Genomic DNA, 19707 nt, shown 5'->3' on the forward strand with positions numbered 1-19707 from the left:
CCTGTTTTAGTAGTACAAGCATTTTGCTGTTCTGAAATAAAGGGTATACATATTTTATTTTTTTTATAAGGGTGGAAATTTGGGAAGTTTTTCATTTGGAAAAATACATTTTTTGGTTGGAACATATTTGGTTCGGATGGTAATTGTTTTTCACTGGTCTGATGTGAAGATTGTACTGAGCATGTTTGTAGCAGTCATCTTGGACAACTTGGAGCTGGATGAGGATTTGAAGTCCCTCAAGCATCTCAAAGCGACTGAGCAAGGAAACCTCATTGAGAAGTTACCGCTGAGACTCCGAGTATTTGAGAAATTCCCGTAAGTAGAGTACCTCATTTGTTCATCAGTTTTACTTTGATACTGTGTTGCTATTCACTTTTCATTTCTTTCTTGTTGACAAAAGTTTTCTTGAGATTTTTAGACTTGACTTGTGAGGGACTTGTGAAGGACTTGTGATGTACTTGTGGTGGACTTGTGATGGACTTGTGATGAACTTGTGATGAACTTGTGATGACTTATGATGGACTTGTGATGGACTTGTGATGGACTTGTGAAGGACTTGTGATGGACATGTGATGGACTTGTGATGGACTTGTGATTGACTTGTAGTGGCCTTGTGATGGACTTATGATGGACTTGTGATGGTCTTGTAATGACTTGTGATGGACTTGTGATAGACTTGTGATGAACTTGTGATGAACTTGTGATGAACTTGTGATGACTTATGATAGACTTGTGATGGACTTGTGATGGACTTGTGAAGGACTTGTGATGGACATGTGATGGACTCGTGATGGACTTGTGATTGACTTGTAGTGGCCTTGTGATGGACTTATGATGGACTTGTGATGGTCTTGTAATGACTTGTGATGGACTTGTGATAGACTTGTGATGAACTTGTGATGGACTTGTGATGGACTTGTGATGGACTTGTGATGGACTTGTGATGGACTTGTGATGGACTTGTGATGAACTTGTAATGGACTTGTGATGGACTTGAGAATGGACTTGTGATGAACTTGTGATGGACTTGTGATGGACTTGTGATAGACTTGTGATGAACTTGTGATGAACTTGTGATGGACTTGTGATGAACTTGTGATGGACTTGTGATGGACTTGTGATGGACTTGTGATGGACTTGTGATGGACTTGTGATGAACTTGTGATGGACTTGTGATGGACTTGTGATGGACTTGTGATGGACTTGTGATGGACTTGTGATGGACTTGTGATGGACTTGTGATGAACTTGTGATGGACTTGTGATGGACTTGTGATGAACTTGTGATGGACTTGTGATGGACTTGAGAATGGACTTGTGATGGACTTGTGATGGACTTGTGATGGACTTGTGATGGACTTGAGAATGGACTTGTGATGGACTGGTGATGGACTTGATGACAACACTGGGCTGAGGACTTTTACAATCCAGAATTGTGTACAGAAATGATTATTTTAAAATACAAACCAAAATAAACAATTGTTCCATTTTTTTATGGTTACCATTGACAGTGACAAGCCCCAGATGGTAGCCCTGTCCCGCCTGCCTTCCGAGTTTACTCTCCCAAAGATCAGGTAGGTTCCAAATTAGGCCTTGTCGTTCAGAACTTATTAGGTTTCATGTTTCTAATACACCATTGGGCAAAGATCAGTGTTCAATGCCTCTTCTACGTGCGACCCACACATAATGGACCAAAGAGCAACTTTTAAACATTTGATTATTTCAACAGTGCACGAAAGCTCCATGAAATGTTTACCATATTTAGATTGACTTGCCATCCTTTGAATAAGGCATTGGCGAGTTAAATTTGAATAAAATCTGGAACACTGACTTAAACCAATGGTTTGGACGTTTTAACTTTGCATTTTCCCGACCAAAGAGACTGTTACTATATCACGTGATTCGGGGCAAGCCTTATGCTAGCAACCCCCAGCTCCGGCATGGTCTGGTGTCTTTGTGCCATTTTCACCCATTGTGAACAATGTATTGGTGCTGAGCGTCTCTTATGTAACTATGCAAGAGCTTGCCCCGAATCATGTGATTATCAACGGTGTCTTTGGTCTGGAGAATTCAAAGTTACAATGTGCCAAGCATTCTGAGCAAGTCAGTGTACCAAATGTTTTTCAAATGTAAATCCCAAAGGGTATAGGTTACTCGCAAGTGGCTTATTGGTTTGGACGTTTCCAAGAACTGTAGATGGTACTTTTTTACCGCTTTCGACAGCCCCAGTGCGAGGGACACGCCGCGTTCACGTACCGGTTTTTGGCCTATGGCACGGAGTGTGCATGACTAATTTATTTCTGAGCATGCTCAAACCCAATCTCGTCTTCAGTGCCTACTTTATTTCCAACCTCGTTTCCAATAGTAAGCCCTGGATAGGAAACTTTCTGCCTGTATCCTGATTCGATACCGCAATTGGCTAGTAATGGATTTATATTGTGTAGTTGGTGGTGTTATTTCCAACGTGCATTACGTGTTTTCACGATCAATGTAAATATAACGTACATGCCTTCTCAAAAATGCTCCTTTCCTTTCCAGTTTGCTCATATTAATATGAAATGTGATACTGCACATTGGCAGGCGAGATTTTAACATATTAATTTTAACAAAATCTTGTTTTCATAACTCACGGCGTCAGGAATTGATGCTGTTTTTACCCTTGACACCGCATACAAAAATAAATGCTAATGTAACGCACAGGCAGGCACCAGACTATTCCACATTTGCATACGTGTTCAAATATCTTGCACATGCAAATGACCCAATGGCAGGGTGAGAGAGCAGGTAGTGGTGGGCACGTACTGCTCGACACCCTGGGGACGAGGTTGGCTTAAACCTGCATCATTGACAATGCGTTCAAATCTCCTTCCCAGTGGTCTCCCCAACTCTCCCTTAGTAACCATTGAGGGGGTACTTGTGGTCGTAGTCCATAACAAAGTTCTACTTCTATTCCACCACACAGGGATAGTTTCATCCGTCAGTTTGTGGAGACGGGAACAGACATGGAGAGGCTCCTGCGTCGATCAGTCAGCCGCGACACTCAAGGTCACACCCAGGGGGCAGTGTTGTTGACCTTACCCGACCCAGCCAATCAGCTGCGTTTGCTGCGCCGACGAGCCAAGCAACTGGTGTCCTGCCACATACCTAGTTTGGTGCATAGGAAGACCGGTATCTCCGCCATTGTCAGGTAAGGGCCAATCCAAATGTGATGCGATCAAGCTAAATGAGTCGTTTGTCTGGAATGAATCGAATTTTGTATTTTTACGTGGTTGACTAGAGCTATCTTTCAGTTTATATTTGGTGAAAACCCCATGTCAATACGACTTTCCGTTCAGAAGTTATGGGACTTGGAACACAGGCAGATCAGAAAGAAAAAAAACAGAGAAAGCAAACAGAGAAAACAACGATTCAAAATTGAGCGTTTATTAAGCAACAATAAACATGCTTTATTTCAGGTTATTGAATATTAACTCCTTAGCAAAAATGTCACATTTGATCTACTTTATCGAGAGTTTTTCTCTGAAAAAACTAGTTACCATGAAAGAGGACATGTTGCCTTCCGATTTTACAATTTTTGAAATTTCCACCCCTACTGACCAATTTTGGGCGGTATCTTAAAATCATAGTTGCCGACAAACGACTCATTTAGCTTGATCGCATCACAAAATGTTCTTGTTGAAAGCGAACAAAATGCATGAAAAGCAAATGATCCTATATGTCTTTGAACTTCAGCAGGCTACTTATTATGCACCCTTCTTAAAATTTTAAGCAATATGCTGATTTGCCTCGTTTTTCCACCCACTCGTTACAGGAACTCCGCCCATCAAAGGGTACTTAGCCTCGGCTACGGTGCTATCGGTTACCGGGGACGTATGCTAAGCGAGTATGGTTGCCGTGACCGCAGGTCGGTATATCGGTAAATATCACACACGCCTCATCCAACTTTCTCAGTGTCATATCATGTCATTTTCTCTGGTTGATCTTAGCATCCGCTGGTTACCAACATTGGAGATGGCTACCAGGATAAGCAGCGGGTACCGGTCGATTGTTTAACCGGTAACCCTGCAAAGTGATGCGCCGAGTACCGGTTCAAGATAAGACCGTTCTACTGATCGTCGATGTTGTGGAGTTGTGCGGTGCTGTGTAGCGATGAATCGTTTTCTGTCTTTCTATTCTTTTCTGCTCCATTTCATTTCATTTCATTCCATTTCACTTCACGTCATTGATTTTCATTTTTTTAAGTGTGCTTGGCCAGTTTTAAACACTCTGATTAAGACCGGTTGGAATCTGGATGCTGATTTGGCTCAGGTAATTATCAGCATCCAGACTCCAACCGGTCTTAAATATAGTGTTTAATACCGGTCAAGCACACATTTATTCCCATTCATAAATACCTTTTCGGTCAAAAAAATCATAAGTTTTCGGTCAAAAGTCTCAACAAGTCAAAAATTATAAATTTCCAACGATTTTGTTCAACAGTTTTACTTTATGTTTTTGAAAACACCCCTATAGCTATATTATGGAATGTCCGTCTCGCAAAAAGTTGTTAACTACTTATATGGAGATTGGCGTGCGCATGGCGTAGAACGCAGCTGTGCCGTTGCAGTGTGAATTTAGGACTATGAAATACTGACTCACTGGTAGTGTTGCATATGCCTATGTGAGGATTGTGAACATTCAACCAATAAAATTGTAAAAGGCACTGGATTTCATATGAGTCCAAATTTGATGTGACACTGGAAAAGTGTTTAAGACCAGCTAGCCGGTTTTCATCATGCTTTTAAAACTGGCCATGTGATGGGCTTTTGACCCATAGGGATGGATAAACTGTATTAGGTATTTATGAATGTTGATTGTAGAGTGCGGTTTTAATTAATAGTTAGCTGCACTGTTTTGTTTAACCTTTTCCCCGTAGCTTCCCCAGCAAAGTAGCAGCCAGTTCCCTGCATATCGTAGTTTCTGCCCAACGCTTTACTTAAAGTTGTGCTCCCCATGCTATTTTGAGTTTTACCCCCATAAATAGATTGTTGCAGTTGGGCAATTCCAACTTGTTAAAGAAAATGTTAAAGTCTGTGACAGAACCAATTAACCGTAAATGGGCAGGGTTATTTTGACTATCTCAAAGTCGGGGGGGGGGGAGCTCAGATCTCGGCCATCGAGTGATGAAAAATTATGAAACTCGGTACATGCATAGAACAACTTAACACAAACATACCCAAGACATTTCATGACTATAGGTCAAAGGGGTTTGGAATTATGGGTTACTAAATATTTATATATACACCAATTCTGCTTTGTGTACACTACGTATATGGGGAAATTCAGTTTTCACTACGAGCCAAAAAAAATTTCAAAATTTTTTCATAAAATCATCCATAAATCAGTTCAATCTCTGGTATAATTTCTGCAAAGAAGTAGCTTTTGCATACACACAAATGTATTCTCAGTTTAATATTCTCACTGTGCTTTTCAAAGTTCTTATTTTAAAATATAGCATTAGAACATTGTCTATGTCAGCATGTGGATGTGGTCTACACTGCCCTTCAAAGCCACTTTTTCTGGCTATGACTTGGTTCTGCATTACTGAAATGCTGCTGTCACTATCCATAGCCATACAAAAGAATGCGGCTTTGGCTAAACGATTTTTTGTTTATCTTTCCTGTGCACAGACATGGCATTGCACTGCACGGAAAATAAATAAATCTTCCGTTGAGTTTGTGGGTTATGTCTGTTGTGGTTGGCTTATTCAGTTATTTTACTGTTGGCAATATTTTATGTACTCAAAATGCACTATGGTTACTTTCTGAATGGCACAAGTTATGAATTGCCAAATTTGGATTAGTTAATTTGTGAATCTTTCAAACATTGAATCTTGTTGTGCATGTCAAAGTGATGCTGGCAAAAGTTTTGCTCAAATTGTTGCCTTTTTGGGTAATGGATTTGTGTATGCTGCACTTTTTGAATGTGTGTGCAATATTTGCAGTATTGTGAATTTGGATGGGTATTGAGATATGTTGCAACGATTCTTCATGCGATGTGAAAGAACTGGTCTTGTGCATGTAGACTGTTTTCAGGGATACTGCCAACTTTGTGGTGACGTGGTGATGTCAGGGGCATTACTACAGAGTGAGTCAAAAAACACGAAACCCAAATGTCGGGAACATTGTTTTAGTGAAGTTCTGCATGTAGCACTTTCAAAATCTCAGATATGAAAGCGCAATTCATAAACTTTCTTTTTAATAGTACAAGAATCATTCAAATCACTCATGTACTTTCCAGTTACGGAATTTTTAACGCAACCGCCATTTTAAAGTTCTGTCCACGGATCACAAAAAGGTAACTGCTCTTTCAGCTAAACAAAAACAAATCACATAGGGATGTGTGTGAATGGTTTTCATTGTGCTGAAAGAACGCACACCTTTTTTTGTCATCCATGGACAGAACTTTCAAACGGTGGTTGTGTTTAAAATTCCGTAACTTGAAAAGTACATGAGTGATTTGAATGATTCTTATACTAAAAGAAAGCTTATGACTTGGGCTTTCATATTCTAGATTTTGAAAGTGCTACATGTAGAATTTTACTAAAACAATGGTTCTGACATTTGGGTTTCGTTTTTTTTTTACTCACCCTGTATAGAAATATGTCTCGTCATGCTCGGGATACAATGGCACGATTGGATATATCTCTGTTGTTTTACCCTCTGAGATTTCTACATGACCACAAAAATACATCCCATCTTCTGTTTTGCCCTCAGAGGTCGCCACGTGACCACAAAGATGGCGGCATCCATGGAAACAGTCTATTATCAATCACTGGCTGTAGTGGATGAACAGTTTTAAGCTGTTTCGATCGCTTTGTAATTTGATTTGCTTTCTTGTATGCAGTGAGCATGATTGACATCTTTGATTGCTTTTTTTCTGCTTTATTCTCTATTGACCAATCAAGGCACGGTATACTTCTACCATGGCGGCCCCCTCTAATGGCGGAAGCATTGTGCTAGCTATTGTACAGATAATCCATCAGTTGCTTTGTGCAATAACATACACAATGTTTTCGTCATTGAAGTGGGCCTCGTGAGAGTATAGTGATTGCAAGCTTGGAGTTGTCTGTAATCAGTGGTGGGTTTTGTCGTTGCGGGAGTTTTGATTCAGTTCTTGTGTGACTCGCGCAGATTGAGGGCGCTGCGGGGGTCACTCAGAGGTCACAAGCCCATGGAGTCCATCAAAGAGAATGGAGACACTATTACCAATCGCAACGTGTCGTTCAACATCAAGGTCATACAGGAACGCAAACAGCAAGCTGTACAAAAGAGGCAAGTTGGTATTGTCTTTGACTTACTTAAAGGCACGTAGGAACACTCGTAATTACCTCTAAAAAGTACCTACCGATTTAATGAGGAAAACCTTGCTCAAAGTGAAGATAGGGCTGGTACCAAATACCCTGTGAGATTTGTTCTGCCAGAAATGGTTTTGATTGAAAGGAAACAGTCACTAAACGTTGTTTTATAAAAGTGTGCCCATGTGCATAAGCAACAGAATCCAGTAATGAAACCCAAAAAACTGTGCATCTGTTTTTTCCCGTTTTCTCACAATGTATAGTATCCATTGAGCTAAAAACTTCAACAGGTTACTTGTAATGCACCTGACTTAAGCTTTTTAGCAGTTTTGCTGTTTCAGACCAAAACAATGCATGAAGGGTAAATGATCTTTAAATTATTGTTTTCAATCATTTCAAAATTTAGTCCTAAAATACCCATAAAATGCTGGAGTAATCCCAAAGTGTAACAGGGGTATTTAGAATAACCATCAACATTTCAAATTTATAATAATATTCAGTTATTCTGTCTTGAGCTACTTCAAGTAACTGAAAATCTCAGTTGGTCTATAACAAATGGAATAAATTTTGGGACCATCATTGTGTTGAATTCCCAAAATTTGCCAAAGTAAGCTTTTCAACGTAAGATGTTTGACCTTTGACCCTGTGTAGGACTGCCAAGGAGGAAGAACTGCGCGAGAATCATCCGTACTTTGACACGCCCCTCTTCGCTGTCGGTAGAGAGAGTCGCGTTCGCAAGATCTGCAGTGCCATAGTCTATGCCAGATACAATGCGTAAGTCACGATCTGTACGGCAGTTGTTGGAGGACATGATAACACGCACTGGCTGGTATGGGTTATGATGTCAAATTGCCTCTACTCGCCTCCGGATGACGTCAAAACACTCTAATTTGTACATACATTAAGTCCGTGAAGTCTGTGGAGGTGGACCGTGTGTTGATCTTGAATTGGCCATTGTGTACGGCCTATTGTTGTACAATTTACGCTCCAGTGCACACCCAGGAGTATTGAAGCAAATATGAGGTTTCGGCAAGAAATATTGTACAAATACTGTTGAAATTACTCTTGCGAATCAGTATTTGTGGCGTTTGGCTGTGCATCAGTAGTTGGCTGGAAAATTTTGCAGTTTGCAAAAATTGAAATTTTCGGCAAAATTATTCCTGCTCGAAGTGGTTAATGAAAGACATTCTTGCGATATTTTCCATTGAATGTAAGAGAAACTACTTGTATACGGACGCCATGCCGACAGTCAAAAATTCCTATACCTAATGACCACTATACCATACATGCACAATCTTTCTTGGACCCTGTCGTGTTCATTACAGCAATGTTCTATATTGGCAATCCCAGTGTTATGAAAGGAAGTGTCATGTCCGTGACAGAGCCAATTAACAATGATATCTGATTAATGATTCAGAGAAATGATCCCAAACTCCTAGTCTGTAATCTCCTTGACCATTACTAGATGATGGATATATAAGATTTGAAAAAGACATTTCAGGTTTATTCACTGAGCTCTTAAAAGCTCTGTCATGGACATTACATAACGTTGGAATTAATGTGATTCACAATGCAGTGCGCCACCAAGAGTTTGCCATGGAGAGTTCATTTTTCCCAGCGCATTGTGGGAGATGGTCGACAAATTCGCAGTGCGTGACATTTGAAATTGTTCGTTTTTCCGGTCAGTATTTTCGTAAGCGTTTGATTGGCTTTGATCTGTTTACCCCTTTCTTTGGTTTTTATCAATATGGTGTTTTTTGTAAGGCGGCAGAATGCTATGCCCATTCCTATATCAAAATAACTCAAATTGTCTACTGACACTCATTCAAATGGGCCGTGTTTTGTCGACCGTGAACTTGAAAAATGGACTCTCCATGGCAAACTCTTGGTGGCGCACTGCATTGTGAATCGCCCGAATAGCCACATGCCAGATACAGTGCATAAGTCAAGTCTAGTTCACCCCTGCGTCTTTAATTAAGTATTTTCTATAAAAAAAAACTCGCATGGCTTTTTTTCTCCAGGACTTTAACTGATGAATCTGGAATGGCCATCAAGCGTCGATACCAAGGATTTCAGTAAGTAGCGTGTTAAAATTCAAGTTGTTGCGACAATTTTGCACACATGTCCGACATTAATCACAGATGTGGTTGGTCAAAACATCAAAGGTGTAGGGAGGGATTGGTGGAGTTTGCTGGAAATGTGCGCTTTATAATTACGCATTATTATTATTTCATCGACAGTGATTTTCTGGCCATGGTAACGTACCTGACATGGTTCTCCATTGTCTTCACCGTGGCCGCCTGTATCTCCATGATGTTTGAGGATGCGAGCGCCAGCATCATGGAAACGCCTGCTCTCCAGGTGGCCGAGTACGTCTTTGTGATCTTCATGAGCTTGGAGATGATGCTCAAGGTCAGTTTCAGAGAAAAAAAAGAAGGAAAAAATAGTTGTCACCGGCATTTTAAAAATGTTCTACTGTGAAAAACATCAGAGTTGTTTTGGCATTGTTGTATATTTTGTACAGTATAAAGCAATTAACCTATTAGGGCCTGTACTGCCCCAAAACGCCCTGCCTGTTACTCCTTATACTGCCCTAAACTGCCCCAGCACTTCATGGTTTTATGCATTCATTGAGGATATAAACAATGTATTACAGTGTAATATAATAATGGTATTACCTGTCTAAAATAGGTATTCTTGTGCTAGTTCAGGGGCCTCTCGCTGTTACCACTATCATGATAGTTTTGGGGCCACTAACCACTGTTATGATAATTAAGGAGCAACTGTCCTCTTATGTTACATCCCTCTGTCAGTCAATAAATTTCAATTTACGCCACATCTCAACAATCCGTCACTTCATTGACCAGGAAAGCTGTACTCATGCCATGAGGGCCCTAATTCTGTCTAGACTAGACTATGCCAACTCTATTTTGGATGGCTGCAACAGTTCTGACATCTCAAGACTGCACTGCACTGTGGAGAGCAGTGAAGCGTGACCGAATCTGCCTGCTTGCCCTGAGCTCAACCACACACAAGAATTGTGCAGGGATTTGAGGTGTTATCCATACTCCACAGAAGATTACCTCAAAGGAATTTGAAGTGTGAGCGCTAACTCTATGGGCAAAAGTGGTTTTGCAAAACTTGAAGGGTTGTGAAGTGCAGCAGACTAGGAGGGTTAATCCAGAGTGGCTCAACTTTCTATCAGTGAATAATTTGTCGGTGCTTTTTTGTTCTGTTGTTAGGTTTTGGCGGACGGATTGTTCTTCACCCCGAAGGCTTTGATTCGAGATGTCGGCGGCGTTTTGGATGTCTTCATCTACTTTGTTAGCCTGGTCTTCCTGTGCTGGCTGCCCAAAGACATCCCCCCTAGGTCACTGGCATACGTAAGTAACCTGCCCCATGTATCTTCGTTTGAACGTTTTTTGCATGGTTTCCATGCACAAACAGTAGTAATAATAGTCATAATTTGGGGGGCTAATCATCCTTACTCGCAGCTGACTATTGCGAAGGACGCTGCTAAAACGTAGTCAAGCCGAAGGCATGTAAAGGCGCCTTAGGCAGCCGCCATACGACTCATGTATGACCACGGAGCACAGTCAGAGATCGAAAGTGTTTGATTTTTGCGGAGGGAGGAAAACCGGAGAGCCTGGAGAAAAACCCTCATGGCACAGGAGAGAATCAACGCACAACTCTACTCACATATGGTCCGAGCCGGGAATCGAACCTGGGCAAGAGTGGTGAGAGGCAAGCGCTTAACGCACTAGCCACCCGTGCCACCTAAATACGCGGAGACGTACCATATTAACAAGAAAATCCTCGCTCATCGTGAAGATAGGACTGGTTCCAAATACCCTGTGAAATTATTCCGCCTGAAATATCATTCGGAAGAAAAGAGTCATTGAAGGTGGTTTAAGAAACTGCGCCTGCTGGCACATTTTTGTTTATGTGCGTTAGTGACAAAATCCAGTTGTTCATACGTTTTCTCTGTTTTGTGCTTACATTTTCGCTGTTTTCTCAAAAGGTAAAGTATCCACACAGCTGAAACTCCAACGAATTAGTTGATATGTACCTGCCTTCAGATTAACCGTAACTCACCTCAATCCTCCAAAATCCTCATGGTGGTCGGGAGGATTTTGGAGATTTGCGGATGAAAGGTGTTTTAGAAACATGAGGATTTTGGAGGAGTGAGGATGAATGGTGTTTGAAAGACATGTGGATCTTGGAGGATTGAGGATGAAAGCTGTTTGAAAAGGAGGATGATTTTGGAGAATTGAGGATGAATGCATTTTTTTTTAGCAGGACTGCCTGACGATTTTTAATGAGGTCAAAAATAAAATATTTCTGCTTCCGATTTCATGGTATTTGAAAATAGGGTAGGTAGGGAATTTTTTTGCCATTTTTTGTTTGTGTACAACCATAAGGAAGCATATGCGTGTAACCAAGGGTAAAAGGTAGAAATTGATGGTTTTGGGTGTTTTTTCCTCATTTTTTCAATAAAATTTTTTTAGGGTAGGGGCTGTCAGAAAAGGGTAGGTCTGAAACCAGAAGCAGAACTATTGGTTTTTGGCCTGATTGAGGCACTGGGTATCCTTCACTTCAAAGTGCAAAGTTTTGGAGGATTTTGGAGGATTGAGGATGTTCCTATCAAAAGGGCCTAGATAGTTGGGTTAAGATCAATTTTGTTGCTTCAAATGAAAACAAATACGCAAATAGCTAATGAACATATGTACCTTTAACTCAAGACTATTTGTGTTTCCTTTGCATAGATCCTAATGATACTTCGTTGTTTCCGGCCTCTACGCATTTTTACACTGGTTCCCCATCTTCGTAAGATGGTCTTTGAGGTGCTGAGAGGCATCAAAGAGATGATGCTGGTATCCATCCTGCTTCTTGCTCTCATGTTCATCTTCGCGAGCTACGGTGTTCAGATCTTCGCCAACCACCTTGCGAAGTGTAACGACCCGTTAATCGAAACGAGGGTAAAGTAGCGTCATAACTTCCGGAGAATAATTTCAAAATTCTTCTAGGTGAAGTTCGTGGAATTTGTTCAGTGGCATGAAAAGACTGAGAATATTTCTATCCCCCCCCCCCCTGAATGGGATGTCAGTCCATCGCAGGTTACTCCCCAGGTAATGCGGGTACCCATTTATACTCCTGGGTGGTGAGCAGGGGCGTAGCCAGGGTTCTCAATATAGGGGGGGGGGCTAGATGTTACAGCGGGGGAGGGGGCACCCAATTTCTGTTAAACCCATGGTCACAGGACTACCAAATTTCCAATGGGGTGGCCAACAGGGGGGGGGGGGGAGGCGACGATGATTTATGGGGACGGGTGCCCAAACCAAATTGCAGGAAAAATTTAGCCGGAGTTCCATAAAGGGCTTAAGAAATCGCCCGAAGCCGATGATGAAACCAAGAATTCGGATATGCGTTAAAAGTCTTTGCGCTACATTATAAAACCACCAGGTGGGAGTCTCTCATATGGGGTTTATTTGTATGCGATAAACAGTCACAACGTGACGGTAACAGGAATCAGGCGAACATAACTTTGTTTTGGGACTCAAGTGGTATTATAGCCTTTGACTCGAGTCAAGTCGAGTCTTCTGACGAGGGACTGGAGTCGAGTCGAATCTTTTTCTAGCAGTGAGTCACCTTGAGTCAGTTAATACCTGTTAGGAGTCGAGTCGAGTCGCCAAAAATTGTGACTTGAGTCGAGTCATTGACTCGAGTCACGACAGCTCTGTATGGATGTCCTTATTGTTTCGTATTTTAATTCCGGGCAACAGGAGCTGTGCGTTGGGAGTTTTATCCAGAACGTTTCCGTGGTGAAGTTTCGCAAAGTCAGGCCCGACGAGCCCCAGCCCGGCTTCCTTGTTCCCAGGGTCTGGTAAGCCCACCCGACTCATTTTCATTTCATTTCTGTGGTTTATAAGAAACGCATCCAAATATTTTTTGGGGGAGCCTCACTTCTTCAGATACAAAGTAGACTGGATGCCTGTCTCACTGACTGACTGTCACTTGTGATTTAGACTGGTTTATATTGTGGAGGCATTATAATTTTGAATCTGATCGTCTTATGAGGACGTTATTTATATACACCTGTGGGGAATTTTGTTAGCTACATTTTGATACCCTGTTTGCTACCAAAGACTGTTAATCGTCCAACATTGACAACAGTTTATGAAAAATTATGCAGTTTAAAAAGTTGCAAATTTAAAGAGTACGCAAGTGGAGTGGAAATTTCTGCATGACAACATTACACTGCCTGAAACGAATGGCCAGGAATATTGTTAACACGGTGCTTGCATGTATGAGAGCACACGAAATTGAATAACCTCCGTTTTGTACGGGCAGTGTGCAGTATATATGGGGACAATTACGGCCATTTATGTTTGCACGCTGAGAAATTTCTCCTTGCGTATCTCTTAAATAGCAACTTTTCAAACTGCACCGTTGTTCATAAACCGTTGTCAATCTTGGATAATTCACAGTCTTTGGTAACAAATAGGGTATCAAAATATAGCTTAAAAAATTTCCCAAAAGATGTGACGTCCTCATAAGACGATCAGATTCAAAATTATGTTGCCTCCAATGAGTGTGGACTTTCTTTTTTGGAGGTGTTTATTTGATGAGGCAAATGGAGTAAAGCTGCCCTAACAGTCCAGAATCCTTCAATTTTAGTACGATTTTGCACACCCCCTAGGTACAATTGCAGTCTTTGTTTTTGGTATATTCTCACTAAAATTGTTTTCGTTTCCTTCTGTTTGATTTTTCAATCAATATTTGATCCCCCCTTGTGTCCCTCTGTAGGGCTAACCCTCGTAACTTTGACTTTGACAATCTGGCTAATGCCATGCTGGCTCTGTTTGAGGTCTTGTCTCTGGAGGGGTGGTTGGAAGTCCGAGACATCATCATTGAGAAATGCACCTTGGTGAGTATAGATCTCTCTCAAATGACGTCACTGTCTACAGACTGCCATCAGCATTTTGGGTGTCAAATTTTCGTGACGCGTTATCGGCTGTGCCGTATTTTGAAGAAATTTGGAGCAACATAGGCACGTGTTAAGAATATTTTGCATACTGCATGTACATGCTGTCTATGAAAGAGAGTTATTGTTTGTACTGTTTTGGTTGAACCCTCATTGGTTTAATACACGATTTTAAACTGTGGACCTCCATCAAATCGTGGGCGCTATTGTCCTCTGTTGTTCAAGGTACACTATAATGCGGATACATACCCACACAAAAATTTAAAACAACTTCCATTGTGGAGCTCATAGTTTCATCCTTATTATTTTACACCAGAGGCAAATCCACCATCACAAATACCAATTTACTCATCAGGGTAGGGAAACAGTTCAGACAAATATGCACGTCATTTAACCACTGGCTAGATTCAAGCCTGAAGACCGTCAATTCCAGACACAAATCGCGAGGTCACTTGCTGGACTCGAATCGAAAGACTACTAATTTAAACCGACATCCAGACGATACTGGCTAAATACAAACCAAAGACCATCGAGCCTGACACACTAAGTACACTCTACCACAATATTTCATCTGGTAACATGAAAATATTTTTGTCTTTATTGTTTAATACAGTGGCATGCCGTCTATATTCACATCTTCGTCTTCATCGGTTGTATGATCGGACTGACACTGTTTGTTGGAGTGGTCATCACTAACTACTTCGAGAGCAAGGTATCAATCTACTGGCATATATTTACTTTTATAACACCTCACCCACAGATTCTGTATCTTGATTGGCCGAGAGCGAGTCACGCGGCATTCGCTATTTTTACCATCTTGCTGTGCAGGGCCAAAAGTACTATACCCATTACAACCAAAGTACTATACATATAGCAACTAAAATACTATACTCATGGCAACCAGAGTACTAAACATAAAAAAACAGTATTGTGTGCAAATGCATATACGGGTGTGCTCATTGCACGTATTGTTCCCAAGCGCTAGCGCTGAAGCTGGGTTCAAACATTTTGTGAAGGGGTAGTTTGCAAAAGTGCAAGTGCAAACTGAAATACACTTATTTAGATTAAATTAATCCATTATCGCTTAAAATCAAGCAGAATCTGTGGGAGAGGTGTTATAAAACAAATATTGACTGCTTTATCTTGTGGTGTAGTAAAACTAGCCTCCCTCGGTGATGTATGGAGCATTCTATTTTCCCTCAGCTTTGCCTCGGTATCATGAACTCAATGGGGAATATAGTGGTGTTCCCTAACATGGCGCACTTCGACGTTTCATCCGACTTTCCTCAAGCAGTTTTACCAAACCTCTTTGTTGAAAAACTTCAAATTCATTCTGTTATATACTGGTACTTTTACCTAATAACATTTGCTTTTGAACTTCGTAAACAATTTCAGTGTCATGAAATTAAGTCCTAAATTCCAAAAGGTTGGCATCGGGAAATTGGGCACATATTTGGCCAAGTGTTCCTGACGTAATACACGTACTATGTAGTACAGGTGCTAATAGAATAAATGGAATTAAACTTAATTCAACTAAAGAAACATGGTCACACTATATTTACATATTCCTCACTCGTGTATTTCTTTGTGTTACCAGGGTACGTCATTGTTAACCATTGACCAGCGCAGATGGCAGGATTTGAAAGGAAGATTGTCCCTAGCTCAGCCACTTCACTTGCCCCCAAGACCAGGTATGCAAAACACATTCAAATCAGTACATTGGTGTTTTGATATCAATTATGGTATAGGTTCTGAATCTAAGACATCAAAGTACCACACGACCTTCCGGTCGGTGAATTTTCACGTCAGTGAATTTTTTGTTAGATGTCTAATTCAAAAGTGAAAAACTTTTATTTTTCGGAAAGAATGTTACAACCTGACGCTACTTCAGCAGTTGTGTACAAAGTCTATGGAGAGTCAAGACAAATTTTGGAAATGTTTCTCAGTCCCAGATTCATGTCTTATCATTTTTGCAATGACTGACCTTCATTGAGATGATATATGAAGAAAAAAGCGGCGTCAGGTTGCAACATTCTTTCCTTATTTTCTAGGAAAATAGCAATTTGGGTATTTCACAACACAGTGCGCCACCAAGAGTTTGCCGTGAAGAGTTCATTTTTCCCAGTGCATTGTGGGAGATGGTCGACAAATTCACAGCGCGGGCTATTTTAAGTTGTTAGTTTGACGGGTCAGTAGTTTCGTAAGCGTATGACTGGAGTATCTGTTTGCCCTTTTCTTTTTATCAGTATGGTGTTTTTTGTCAGGCAGCAGAACGATAACCCCAATCCTTAACAAATTAGCTCAAGTTTGTCTACTGATACTCGTTCAAATGGGCCGTGTTTTGTCGACTGCAAACTTGAGAAAAAAAATGGACTCTCTGTGGCAAACTCTTGGTGGTGCACTGCATTGTGAAAAGCCAGAATTGAAAAAAAATCTATATTTCGAGGTAAAAGTAAAAAACTATTGCCATTAAAGAAGTACTGTTGTTTGCTTTGTTTGCACTGTTCAGATCATTCTTTATTCCGGGCTCGTATGTACGACATCACGCAACACAAGTTCTTCAAGCGTTTCATCGCCTGCTTGGTCCTCATCAACTTCTTTCTCCTGTCTTACCGAGTGAGTAATATGAACTTTGCCTGATGGAAAAAAGTCCAAGACTCGATGTGGATTTTCTCTAGCAAATTCAGAGCACATGTCACGCGTGCGTGCAAAAGCTTGAACGTAGCAAGTGTGAGGTATGCTTGGAATTTCACGGGTACCAGTGCCAATGTTCCTAAGACTGCATTTGATTTTTCAGTTAAAAATAACAGCTGACTTGTTGAAAGTCATCAGAAATAAACTATATTTCCATAGATTCATTTAGACATCCATACATACATTTATTTCTATATTGCTAAAAATGATCAAATAAGTCGATGAACAAATATAATTAATGAGAAAGTGAATAAGGAACATGAAATACACAAATAAATAAAGAGTACGAAATAAAGAAGGAAAGGAGCATAGCAATACTAAATTAATCAATTATCCCTAACCTTGTCAAATCCTCCAAATCCTCTTTGCAAAATGGATGATTTTGCAGGATTGAGGCTATATTATGGCAAAAATGTGTGGCTGGTTTTGGAGGATGCACGGTGTCAAGGTTCATAATTCCTTAAAATTGTCCATTTGTACAGTACTTGATAACTGAGAATATTCATATTTTGTTTGGATTAACCTTTCTTAATCGCAGTGGGTAGACCCCACCCAAGAAGCCTCCCAGGCATCCAAGGCCTTGGCGAGTGTCTCCGTAGTCTTGACGAACATGTTCGTCCTGGAAGTCATCTTGAAATGCATCTCCCTGAGTCCCATCGGCTACTGGCACAGTCGACGGAATCGCTACGACCTCTGCGTGACTGTGATGGGGGTCGTCTGGGTCGCCGTACACATCTGGAACGAGGTAACCGTGGTAACGGGTTGAATTCATGATGCAAGACAATATGGAAATACAGCGGAATGCCGCTATACCGATCACCGCTATACCGAACATTCGGCTATACCGAACATCATCCTTTTGGTACAGAATGTACCAAACATTGTTGTTGACAAAAGTCAACAGATTAACAAAAAATCTACCGGTTTTACGTGTATTAAACACTATTTTTGCCCACTTATTTCCGAACGTCAAACGACCCATAGTTACATCATGTTTGAATGTTGAAGAGCGATAATTATCTCCCAAAGGAATAGAAGGGAAAACCACCCGTTGCTAAAGTTTCGTGATGACTCCTCGTGCAGCCACGGGATGTGAGAAATGCCAGAAATCGCTATACCGAATGATTGTTATTACAAACACTTTCTGTGGATCCCACGATGTTCGTTTTGGACTCCGTGGGCCAACGAAAGAGGGCGCCCTTTTACTTAACAACGACGTCCCATGGGCGGGACATTTAGCTGGTTGACGCGCACCGTTCCTTGTGTGTGATGCACGTACACCAGGGGATTTGCACTATGTACACGCAGTGGTACGGCCGCGCGTCGCGGCAAAATTGCAGTCAGGCAAGATGGCGTCGGTCGGTCACCTCCAATTGTGCTTTCTTTGCCGGTGAGGGGGTACTTGTGAACGGAGTGGATAGCGGCATTCCACTGTTGTTGACTTGAAGCTTTGCATGGTGGATGAGACAAATTAGAAAGATTGCGGGTAACACCATGTGGAAAGAAATCTCTTCTTGGTTCTAAAAAGAACCTGTTGGTTGAGTGTAGAACTCGAGGTTTCGGACAGTGTGCTCTGCCCGTCCTCAGGAGGTTGAGTGATGAGATGTGGACGATGAGTCCCATCTAATCACTCAACCTCCTGAGAATGGAATTTCTTTCTTCCTTTTTTTAATTTTTAAAATCGTCCTCAAATTTCTATCAAAAATGGACGGAAAAAGTTACCATCCACTTTTTGATGGAAATTTGAAGATAATGTCAAAAAGCAGTGTGAATAATCAACTCAAATTATCTTTAGCAAAAGGCTGCATGTCCATTCATGTGTTGAAATTCTTCTTTCGTGGTTTCACGACAAAAAGTGGCCCCCTTTATTGTGATTCTTGTCAAAGCTGCATGACTTCTCATGGTATTTTTTCCTTGTCCTCCCCAGCAAAGCATGCCCAGCACCCAACCTATCCACATACCCATTGTTCCCACCCTCTACTTGTGATTACTTGAGTTAGATGAATACATTGTGTCTCGCATGCTGCCCTGTGTTCAGAGCCGTCTTGTATCTGCATGAGTAATGAACCCTGGTGTCGGTGTTTTGTAGTGAGTAGTTTTGTGTCTTAAGCCGCCCTCAGGTTGACCTTGCGATGACACTGAACAGTCGGCGACTGACTTTTCAGGATCAAGCTGCGCCTGAGTTACGACCGTCGGGAACATTTCAGTTGCCAGTTGTTCAGTTCGTGGGTGACATGAGCATGGTTGTGATTGTTCTGTGTCGAGATGCTGTTTGTTCCATGATAATCACACATTTTCTCGGCTTTTTGACCTGAGCATTATTTTTCTGCTTGATGCTGACGGTTCCGTCGCGGCGCAAGCAAATCGCAGGTCGAACTGAGGCCGGCTTTTCTTTTATATTCATGCATTGGTTTAGTTTTGACCAACATCCAAAGACATCTAGATGAAACTATTTCGATTTTAATTGGATCTGACTTTTTTCAACTTTATTTCCAAAATTCCGATTTTTCTGACGATCTTTCCCTGGCAAAGTCGATTTTATAAATTAAATTAATAAAGAAAAGTCCGGATATTGATCATGAAGTGTACTGTACATACGTACATGTACATGTGTAACTGCGGCGCGACCCAGATTTTGGACACGGATTTTTGTTTGGCTATTACGATTGGTTTTGCACCACGTGTTGTCAGCA

At 41.2% G+C, this 19707-nt stretch overlaps 1 protein-coding gene across 5 annotated transcripts in view; it reads left to right on the forward strand.

Moving 5' to 3' along the window:
* Nucleotides 1-19707, forward strand: part of LOC119732650 (sodium leak channel non-selective protein-like) — a 57799-nt gene that overhangs the window by 28613 nt on the left and 9479 nt on the right. For 4 of the 5 annotated variants that reach the window (XM_038206273.1, XM_038206272.1, XM_038206276.1 and 1 more), the window contains exons 15-30: nucleotides 170-315; nucleotides 1511-1573; nucleotides 2962-3186; nucleotides 3811-3915; nucleotides 7172-7312; nucleotides 7987-8109; nucleotides 9357-9410; nucleotides 9576-9747; nucleotides 10578-10718; nucleotides 12102-12314; nucleotides 13119-13219; nucleotides 14143-14263; nucleotides 14934-15032; nucleotides 15918-16011; nucleotides 16830-16936; nucleotides 17553-17759. In XM_038206273.1, the coding sequence (XP_038062201.1) occupies nucleotides 170-315; nucleotides 1511-1573; nucleotides 2962-3186; nucleotides 3811-3915; nucleotides 7172-7312; nucleotides 7987-8109; nucleotides 9357-9410; nucleotides 9576-9747; nucleotides 10578-10718; nucleotides 12102-12314; nucleotides 13119-13219; nucleotides 14143-14263; nucleotides 14934-15032; nucleotides 15918-16011; nucleotides 16830-16936; nucleotides 17553-17759 (2112 nt within the window). The remainder of the gene's footprint in view (nucleotides 1-169; nucleotides 316-1510; nucleotides 1574-2961; nucleotides 3187-3810; nucleotides 3916-7171; nucleotides 7313-7986; nucleotides 8110-9356; nucleotides 9411-9575; nucleotides 9748-10577; nucleotides 10719-12101; nucleotides 12315-13118; nucleotides 13220-14142; nucleotides 14264-14933; nucleotides 15033-15917; nucleotides 16012-16829; nucleotides 16937-17552; nucleotides 17760-19707) is intronic. The other variant, XM_038206275.1, reaches the window with a different exon arrangement.

Source organism: Patiria miniata, unplaced genomic scaffold, assembly GCF_015706575.1.
Source record: "Patiria miniata isolate m_02_andy unplaced genomic scaffold, ASM1570657v1 HiC_scaffold_24, whole genome shotgun sequence".
Taxonomy (NCBI): Eukaryota; Metazoa; Echinodermata; class Asteroidea; order Valvatida; family Asterinidae; genus Patiria; species Patiria miniata.